The sequence below is a fragment of the Bombyx mandarina genome, chromosome 25, assembly GCF_030267445.1.
Source record: "Bombyx mandarina strain Sakado chromosome 25, ASM3026744v2".
Classification (NCBI taxonomy): domain Eukaryota; kingdom Metazoa; phylum Arthropoda; class Insecta; order Lepidoptera; family Bombycidae; genus Bombyx; species Bombyx mandarina.
Genome location: NC_143231.1, coordinates 5,337,589 through 5,348,261, shown reverse-complemented (window position 1 = coordinate 5,348,261; position 10,673 = coordinate 5,337,589). Strand labels below are relative to the sequence as shown.

The 10,673-nt window shown below is 37.1% G+C and overlaps 1 protein-coding gene across 2 annotated transcripts; it reads right to left on the bottom strand.

Moving 5' to 3' along the window:
- Positions 1-191: 191 nt before the first annotated feature.
- Idi (Isopentenyl-diphosphate delta isomerase) lies at positions 192-7,300 on the bottom strand. Of its 2 annotated transcripts, XM_028178106.2 has the most exons (7): positions 7,131-7,297; positions 6,110-6,229; positions 5,153-5,338; positions 4,789-4,917; positions 4,113-4,288; positions 2,069-2,214; positions 192-260 (listed from the first exon to the last, which is right to left on the bottom strand). In XM_028178106.2, exons 2-6 carry the CDS (start codon positions 6,227-6,229, stop codon positions 2,070-2,072), a joined length of 756 nt encoding a protein of 251 aa, XP_028033907.1. In that variant the 5' UTR covers positions 7,131-7,297; the 3' UTR covers positions 192-260; position 2,069. The 2 variants fall into 2 exon arrangements, with proteins under 2 accessions (XP_028033907.1, XP_028033906.1); XM_028178105.2 differs by lacking the exon at positions 192-260 and having other exon boundaries at positions 282-2,214; positions 7,131-7,300.
- Between the last annotated feature and the right edge of the window lie 3,373 nt (positions 7,301-10,673).

Sequence of the window (10,673 nt, the reverse complement as noted above, 5' to 3'; positions counted from 1 at the left end):
CTATGTGTGCTTAAATCTTTAAAACTACGCAACGGATTTTGATGCGGTTTTTTTTAATAGATAGAGTGATTGAAGAGGAAGGTTTATATGTATAATAACATCCATTAAATAGTGGAGAAATCAATAATAAATTACAGTTTCCGAAGCGAAGCGAGGGCGGGTCGCTAGTATTATGTAATTAAAAAAAACTGTGTTAAATATTAGTTTTATTAAGCACCCAGACTTTCAATAACTTCGTCATTAATGTGGATGGTCTTCACCTATAAAATAATAGGAAATAATTTAGCATTACAATGAATAACAATTTATTTATAAATAGTTTACATGAATTATTTTGTATTTAGTATAACAAAACTCAGAAACGCATAGTAAATATTCGCTATAATATAATATTCAAACTAAATAAATGCAGAGTTTACAAGACTATATATAAGATAAATAATATAAAACGAGACAGGGTGGTGAAACCGGAAAGGCCTCTGGGCAGCTGCAGACTATCCATCCCAAACGAGGTTTTGTGTCAGTGTTTGCAAATATCAATGATGCAGTCCTCACGGTTGAAAAAACAACTATATATAATCCAACCACAGCATTTCTTTTTCTAACATACTATTTATGTATACATGTGACAATGTATTATACCTAAATAGTGGTGTAAGATAACTAGAAGTACCGTAGATCGGGGGGAATAGAGACTAGAGTTAGAATAGGGCCAAATCTGGGATGTCACAATACTTTTGTCGAGTTGTTAGATCTAACTTTGTTGAACTGAAAATTATTTTTATTTAGTAATAGATTAATTTAGTCATCAAGGTTTCGTAACTCATTAAAGATATTAAATTTAATTACTACAAGTACAACTACAAAAGTTAATTACCTAAAGTTAGGTATATACCTAACAACTAAATAGTGCCAGCCCTATAAAAAAACTTTATTGTCCCCATACGTAACCTAATTCACCCCAAAGCCAAGGTGAATCTGGTCAAGCTAGTTTTTTCAGTTTTTGTGTATATTTTGTAATGAACTATGTATAATAACGCATCGTATATAAAAAATTAGGTCTCCGGAACCATTTTAAATTCAATTTTATTGGTATTACCCTAAGAAAAACATTTAAAATTTTGTATTGGATTTGGAAAGGGTCCCGATTACCTCCAATCTACGGTAATAATGGAAAAAAAAAGCCCATGGACTTCAGCAATGCCAAGGGCAGAGCCAAGCCGCTGCCTGCCGAAAATATCGTTTTTTTTATTTCATAAACCTTTTTCCTCCCGGTCACATGACATACCTTGTCTACTCATATAGAATGGATCCGTACATTGGTGTTAAATTATATTTAGTTTTAAAAGGGTACACTTGCTAAAACACTGATACAAAATCTATATTACTTATTACTCTTAGTAGGAAACGCGGGTGTCGACGTGTCGTTTTCCATCCAAACATAATATAATTATTGAAATCAACGCATTTCCCTATAGACCGATACTAGAACAAGTAATGAAGTCTGTTCGGCATTTTTGAAAAGTACATCTGTCCGGCATTCCAGAACTTTCTGAATATACAAAAACCACACATATTTTTTCCGTTGTCAGACATTCAGAAAACACATATGTTAGGTTCTTAACGCTTTGACTGCTGAGTAAATCACTGGTTCCCTACGTGGCGCACTAAGGTAATTATTTCGATTTCTGTTACTAAGACGTCTGAGTATCTAATAGACTCTGGGAAAGATGAATACGAAGATACTGAGTATGAATCTATTTCTAAGAGACTAAAATATATACATTAAAAACAAAAGAAGGCCAATTAAGGCAATCTAGGCGCATTTGTAACAGAAATCGACATAGTTACTTTAGTTCTCTGCGGAGGGCACCGATGACCTACACGGCAGAAAGGGTTAACACATTATTGAAAAAAAAAAGTTTTGGAGGAAACAAGGACTTTAAAAAACACAAAATTCATGTGTTCAGCTGAAATAATATTAAAAACCTATTCTTCAAATTCCTCGGCACCCACGTTTCCGACTTACCTACCATTGTTACACTCATAATTTTTACTTTAGACTTACGTTATTTTTTATCAACGAATTTTTGTATTTTCTCCGGTTCGGCGAGCTCTTTGATGCGGTGCAAGTTGTCCCACCAGAGCTTTAATCGGTGGCGGCGGATCATGTTGAACCACGGCGTTATCGGACCCTCCAATGTTGGAAGGAACCTGTAATTCACATAGCTTACAATCTAGACAAGTCAATTTATTTTTAACTAGCGACCCGTCCTCGCTTCGCTTCGGAAACTGTAATTTATTATTGATTTCTCCACTATTTAATGGATGTTATTATACGTATAAACCATCCTCTTCAATCACTCTATCTATTAAAAAAAACCGCATCATCCGTTGCGTAGTTTTAAAGATTTAAGCATACATAGGGATATAGGGACAGAGAAAGCGTTTTATACTATGTAGTGATTTTTATAAAAAGAAAGAAGGTAGACGGAAAAAGTTAGGTTACTCTTTAATATAATAGCCGGCAAACTTCTTGAGCATTTGTCGACGTAGTGGGGGTAAGTTCGCGCATGGTACACTCACGTGCAAAAACAATATTTACTCTGCGTCATAATGCTATTAAATTATTAAAATCAACATATTATGTATTTATTATAGGTTAATAATTGTAATAATTTAATCTTGGGGTAAAACAGATATTCCTTCTATTAAGTCAAAACTAGAGCTGTTGCCAGGTCTTGGTTCAGTTGAAGCGAAGCTGGTATTTGTATTTTTTTTTTCGTTATCATAATCTTGACCAGCATCATCATCAATGTTTTCATCACCCGAGTCGCTATCATTGTGATGAGTCGACATAGGGCTCATCGGTGTAGTTTACAACTCGGTCGGTTCGGTCTTCTTTTTTGTCTATAATTAATAATTTTTTGAAGATATTCGATTCGTAGTAATCGAATGTAACTTTTTTCAATTACCAGCTTCCGATTACTTTCTGCTTTTTTTTTCTCCATCATTCTTCATTCCGAGCCATTAAAATTTATATCTTCTTTAAATTTTTCGAAGCCTTTCTACGATACGGAGTTTCGCTGCTTGTTATGTAGTTATTATGATTACATCTTTTTATTACAGATCGAACGAAACTATCCATTCCGGTAACTTTCTTCTTCCCTGATCTTTTCTTACCCAGAGTCCAAAATACGGCGAGCAAGCCAGAGTCTTTAGCTTCGTTAATAATGCACCTAGCAGTACTCACTGATGTTTTTCTTGCTTCCGAAGTCTGTTTTACTTTTTCCATATCATTCTTCTTCTGTTTTATAATGAAGCAATATACGTCGTACACAAATTTTCTACCCTTTCTTTTGAATACTACGCCATAGTGTATTTTTTATAAAAAATCAACAAACACTCAACATATAGCAATGGCAACAAAGTCAACAAGCAATTATAACAAATAACTTAACGATTAATAACGATAGACTTTTTACTGTACGCAAGCGTACTTTTAGGAGCAAGCGGAACGAGGGTGCGGTGCGGGGCGCAAGGTTCGACTGATCTACCAATAACGCGCTCGATACGATGTCCCCTGCCGTCGCGCCTCACCCTCACCACCAAAGTGATCTAAAATTCGGTTCTGCGCAGTCAAGGTCATTTGCTCACGAAGTTTGCCGGTTACTATACGTGAATTTGTATGATTAAAGGCTTTGCGTGACGAGTATAATGAGATCTGTGTGCTTAGTGCGACTTTTTTAACGTTCACGATAGCTTAAAAGCTAACTCAGATTTGTATGGAGTTGGAACATTTGTCGCTTTTTCAACTGCATACAAATTTGAGTTAACTTTTATGCTATCGAGAACGTTAAAAAACTCGCACTAAGCACACTGTGCCTGGCATTAAATGAAAAAAACCGTTTATAACTTAAGTATTTCTTTTCATTTTATTAGTCGACGCTATTCAATGCTATATTTTACAGATTAAACTAAAAGTATTATATATATCTTTCAAATAGCATTACAGATATAAAAAAAAATGAATGTGTTTCATATAGGCAGGTAGTCTTAATTTTGGGGTATTAAGAAGTTACTAATTAAAGTGTACGAAACGTTGTACTCACGAATTAAACTCTGCTTTGGGCACGAAACAATACTCTGAGATCTCGTCCGAGTTCGGCTTAACCTTAACGTCGCTTTGGAAGAACAGTATGTGGTCGATCTCGTGTTCGCCCCACACTCCATCACCCGGGTCGTGATAGTGCACGCGGGTCATGAACGTAAACAGTTCCGGGTCCAACTTGGAAATTAAATTAAAAGCTTACGTAATAGGTACTTATAATTTCTCAAAGTAGGATTGACAGTGTCAACTGTCATAAATGACACAAAAGATTCTAAGTGCCGAAGTGTAGGGCAATTGTTCTGCTCAATTGCCTGAAAGTAGACTAATGAATTGAAAATGAGATAAATTTTATCCTTGATTATTAAGTGTCAACTTCAATTTTAACTAACTGTTAAAAGAAAATTCACAAACTGACTTTCCTTTTTTTATTAGGGTTACTGTAGTTCACACTAATTACGAAGTGGACGTCTTAAGACATGAGGTTTCAATCGTATTTTGATAGAGTAGCTACTCAGGCAGGCTTACCTAGTTACCAACAATAATTTGGTTACTTTATTAATGAGCGCTCAGGGCTTGGAATAGGAATATTCATTTATGTTTGTACTTCTGGATAAGCTATTAAAATGGTTTGTGAATTGTCCAGACATCTCTTCTTAGAATACTTTATGATTAATTACCTGATCTAGTGGGATTCCCAGTTCATGGTTCATCCTACGTCTGGCTGCCGTTATGATTTCCTCGGGCTTCTCATCTATGTACAGTGGATGGCTGCAGCAAGCATTCGTGTAGTAATCGGGATATGTTACCTGATTCATTTTTTTGATTGAGAATGGAATTAATTGTATTTAAGAATATTTTAAAGTTGAACATTATGAAATGGATAGAATGGATTCACATTGAATTACTTTTAATGTGGGAAAAGATATTTTAAATATATTCAATAATACACATATAATTAGTGGAGATCTCGAGTTATAAAATATGATAACATAGTTATTTATTGTCATTAGTAAAGTTCTACATAATACTGCAACAATTTACTTTTTGGCTTGATCTCCTCTGAAGGAACATATCACCTCTCTTGTTGAAGAGGAAAACACTGAATGCTCTATGGAGTAGCACATCGCCATCAGGTCCTACTTTATGACATTCTCTCTTTGTAGCCGTTCCTATGAAGTTGTCCTTTTCATCAACTAGCAGGCAAATATCTTTATCTAAAGCTTCTGCCTGAAAGGATAATAATACTGTATTTCCTTGTTGTTTGATTGAGGAGCTATTTTCTCTTCAGTGTTAAGCGTAATGAGATATTCTCTTTAAATGCTGTTTTATGACATTATTAGCGGTAGGTGAAATATGTTGGTATTGTTAATGTCCATGAGCAGCTGTGACCATTCATTACCAAGTGCAAAATATGAAGCTAAATTCATATCGACGCTTGAAAGGCAAACGTGACTAAGCGACAATAACTGCTTTGTACATAAATGATAGGCAATAACCATATGCGATGTGCAAAAAAAAATAATTTCTAAATCTATTAAAATTATTTCAATCCTACAGCTACTAGCTAGATTCTACTACAGCTAGATTCGTTAAAATAAATTTTGTTTTCAGGTATTTCAACTTTAAATTAATCTACTGTAATGTTCACGCATTGTCGCTTAGTCACGTTTGCCTTTCAAGCGTAGATATGCAAATAATGTGCAGGCTACAAAACATAAATGTTTTGAAATTATTAATAAAAACAGCTTGTTCTATTATCTGGTCATATACTGATTTATAAATATGTATGTTTGAATTAAAAACGGAATACAATTTTTTTTACTATACTTCGTAATTACTTTAGTCATTAAGTTAATTGATGCATTAAGGCATAGTTAACTAGTACGCAGTCGCAGTAGTAAGTACTTACTAAGTTTTTGTACTGATTAATTAGAACTTGTTTAATTAATAATTTATTGTTTTTTTTATCAACATTAATTAGACATGCAGTTATCTCACCTGGGCTAGTTCCAGACCATCCTTATCTAGAGTAGCAGGCTTCACAGGTTCTGAAGCCAAAAATCTTTTCTCGACTCTTAAGGTGCTCCACAGTGATCTTGTTAGGTTTCTGACCAACATCTTGAATAGAGTGAGAATTTAAAATGTTACAAGTTTTTTTGACGTAAATTTGTTCATATAATATATTCTATTTTTGAAAGTAGCAACAGATTTTCATTTGAATTCAAAACAAGATCCCATTGTGAATATCTCTTGAACCTTTGACACATGAATTTAAATAAAGCTAATCTCGAATTGTGTATAATTATCACAGGAACATGTAGAATAGTTGACAACATGCCAAGTTGAAGATTAATTTAATGCAAGTAGAAGTTACAATGCAAATTAAGATAAATTTAGTATTAGTTTGTTAGTTATAAACAAAGAAAAGTATTAAAATATTGTAAGATTAGAAGTAGGTTTTGTGCAACGTTGATATTTCTGATTTAATCTGATCTTGTCAACTAGTAGGACGTAATGTAAGCTCATATCGGTGGGTACGACCACCTTGGCATTAACAGCTCTTAAGCAATCATTTGTTCCACTTTGAAGGGTAGAGACAGCCATTATAATACTTAATTTGGTTTAATACCTCATGTCTCAAGATAACACATGAGTTCCATCAACTACTTAAAATCATTCTGAATATTACATACATCAAATAGATGAAAGTGATGATTTATTCATATTAAAACTCATTTATACTTGAGACTACAAATTTACTAATGGTTTAGCTGTATTTTAATTTACCTTAAGAGTTTTTAATAGTTTCAAATTTATCATCATTTTTACATTTCCATTTTATTGGTTTTGATGTTCACAATCAAAATGAAATATCAAACATATATTTAATTATTGAATACAAAATCGGAGATGGAAAGATATTCAGATTAATTTCCACAACGCGACGATAAACCGGGTCACAAATGTTTCTAGCAATGTATAGAATGTTCATTGCCTCATTTTGCACAAATGTACTTACTTTCGTATGTATGAATTTTACTGAATTACACTTTTACATTACAATATAAAATAAATAACAGTGTATCCCGAGATCTTCGTTCAGTTATAATAAGAATTTCACTTTTTAGATATTAATTGAAAAGTTTCGATGTTTTTTTTGTATAATCAGTGACTTTTGACAGCTATGACAGTTTATAGTAGTAGTAGTTTTAATTTTCCAACTAGAAAGGCAAAAGTGTTTTACCATACCGCCTTATCTTTTATATATAAATTATTTAATTGAAAACTGATAATATGAAGTGAAATTAACTGATTAATATGAAATATGGAAATGAAATGAAATAAAATGAGATGAGATGAGATGATATAGGCTGAAATATAATCTTAGTATAATCGTGGTCATTTACTGAAATTTTTTCAGTGGACTTTTTGGAGGATCCCGAGAAGTTATGTCCAGCAGCTTTGTTGTATTTTTCCAAATTTGTGCACTTTCACAGATATTAAACAGTTAATAAACCACCGCTATTATGCATTTAAACTTAAAGAAGCACTAAATAGACAAAATAAAACAAATCACACAACTTTACTCTTCGCGTTCCTGCCAAAAATTCTTACACAGCTTACAGCTTATTACACAGTAGTATTATTTTTATTTTTCCAACTGGAAAGACAAAAGTGTCATACGATACAGCTCGGTCTTTTATATATACATATATATAATAGGGTTAATTTTTTTTTTTTTTTTGTGATTGAAGGATTACTGGTGGCCCGGAGGCCTTTCCAGTTTCACCAGGACAGGTGGGTGAGCAAAGGCTCGGCCAGGAGGGGTTGGATTTGCTAACAGCTACCCGAGCGCCTCCGAAGGAGACCTAACAACTCAAGAGTAGCTGCTTCGCGAATGAATCTACTACCGGATCGGAATCGCGACCCGCTGAGAAGATCCGGCGAGAAACTCAGCGAGCTGATTCATGGATTAGGTTGCACGGCGAACTCTTTGTCGAGTTCGACGAGTACGGTTACCGAGGTCCCTAAGCCTGCTCCTAGAGCTGAAGGCGTCTAGTGCAAAGGTTATTGGATCTGATGGATCCGTAAGGACGTGTCTAGGGCGTCGACGGTGACTGGCTCCTGCATGATCAGGATTCGGGGAGTAGTCAGCGGCAGCTACGATAAGGCGTTTATCATGACCCATAGCCTTTTCGAAGTACCGTTCCGACACTGACTTCATATATTTCTGTATAGATTCGAGGCCCAGGTCGTCGTGTAGGTCAACGTTCCTCACGAACCACGGAGCTCCGACGGCTAACCTGCAAAAGCGGGATTGTAGAGATTGAAGGGTGTCTATGTGTGTGCGGGCCGCGTGAGCGAACACCACACTCGCGTAAGTCATGACGGGCCTTATGCAAGTTTTGTAAAGTGTCACCTTGTTCCGAAGGGACATTTTACTCCGCTTACAGATCATGGGGTAGAGTCTACCGAGAATAAACGCGGCACGGTCACGGACTGATTTTATATGCGGGCGGAATGTCATCGATGCATCCAGGGTAACGCCCAGATACTTGACCTTCCTGGCCCAGGGTATGGATTGACTAAAGAGAATAATCGGGGGTGTGAGATTCCTCCTCCTAATCCGGGAGGAAATCCGTGTGGAGCTTCCCCTCTGAAATAGCACCGCAGTACTTTTCGCTGGGTTGATGTCTATGCGCCATTTTCGGAACCACTGTCCTAGGGCTAGGGCTGCGCTCTGAAGCTTCTTCGCGATTAGGGACTTGTTTCTACTGGAATAGTAAACAGTCGTGTCGTCGGCGAATAAAGCTACATGGGTCGGCGGCGACCGGGGAATATCGTTAACGAATAAGCTAAATAGGAGGGGTGAGAGGACAGAGCCTTGCGGGACTCCAGCTGTGAGAGGTCGTGGGGAGGAGCGGGATCCCTCGACTCGATATCGAAAGGAGCGGTTCGACAAGAAGTCCCGTATGATGAGCACGAGACTATCCGGCACACCCATGTTGAATAGTTTGAAAATCAAACCGTTGTGCCAGACTTTGTCGAACGCTTTTGCGACGTCGAAGAAGAGAGCTCCCGTGTATAACGGTTTTGGTCGATTAAGCCCCACAAGAATGTGCTCCGTGAGGCGGTGCACCTGTTGAACGCATGAGTGATTTGTACGGAATCCGAATTGTTCATCGATGAGAATGCCCTTGGATGAGACGAAGTCTCTGAGGCGTTTGTAGAGCAGACGCTCATACAGTTTGCCTAGAGACATGAGGAGGCTGATCGGGCGGTAGCTCGTCGGATGATTTTTTGGTTTACCGGGTTTATGTATGCTGATAACGTCCGCTTCTTTCCACACCGCGGGAAAGATACAGTTCGCCATAGCGGCATTGAAAATAGATGCCAACATCACGATGAGTTGGACGGGTAGAAGTTAACCGGTTAACCGGTTGGATATACCGTCGGAACCGGGAGCCTTGCGAGGACGTAGGTCTTTGATCAAGTCTTTAACTACCATCGGGGTAACGGGTGGTAACTCATCCGAGGGTGGCAAGGAGACTCTGCGTTCTACCTCACTGTCTACTAATTCTACATGAACAGGGTCCACGGATTGAGTGCTGGGCGTGCACTGAGTTTGCAATGTATCGGCCAGCAGCTCTGCTTTTTCGTCATCATCGAACGCCGTGAGTCGGCCTGAGCGGCCTACGAGGGGGGCATAGTAGGGTTAAATTATGAAATTGCCGTTCTATTGTAATAGGTATATTAGTTCGAATTGATATAGAACCTTCATGGTTTGAGATTTTTAAGTGAAACTTTTTTCAAAGGGCTATGAGGTTCTTTTTTTAAAAAATGTGCAAAATTCGATTATAGTCATTCAGTTGTTTTTTTAAGCTGTATTGCTTAGCTTTTATCACGGGCTTTGAGCGCGGCGACCGAATCAAGATATTTCCGTAACGAAATTAAAGCCTAACACCCCTCACTCCGCTTACCATGTAGCTCGCGTTCAATACATTCACACGTTGCGTTTGTGTAGTGTTTGTGAATAAGCGCGCGGCGTGACGTCGCACTGCACGCGCATCATGAAAAGTCTGCCCATCTCTCTCTAGCGCGGTCTAGCTTATGAGTGTGAAGGGGACAGTTATTTTTTTTATAAATTTATCGTGATCTTATTTTATTTTTGTTTTATATTAAATTATTATTGTCTAATTATAATTGCATGAGTTGATACATGCTATACAATAGCTTTACCGCGGCAGTCCCCGAGTGTCACACGTGTTTTTTATTCAGCATAAACAAGAGAGATGGATACCTACTTCGAAAATTCATGTGATTTTTTAATACGAGTTCCGACGCTGAACTAATGCTGCAGAAGCAGCTCGCAATATCAATGTTGCGTTTGGAAAGAGTAGTGCTAATGAACGCACCGTGCAATTTCAGTTTAAACGATTTCGTGATGAAAATTTCGGCTTGAAGAACGAACCACGTGGAAGACCACTCACACATGTGAATAACAATGAATTGAAAGAGATGGTGGAAGCCGATCCGAGCCAAACTACCCAGAAATTAGCGG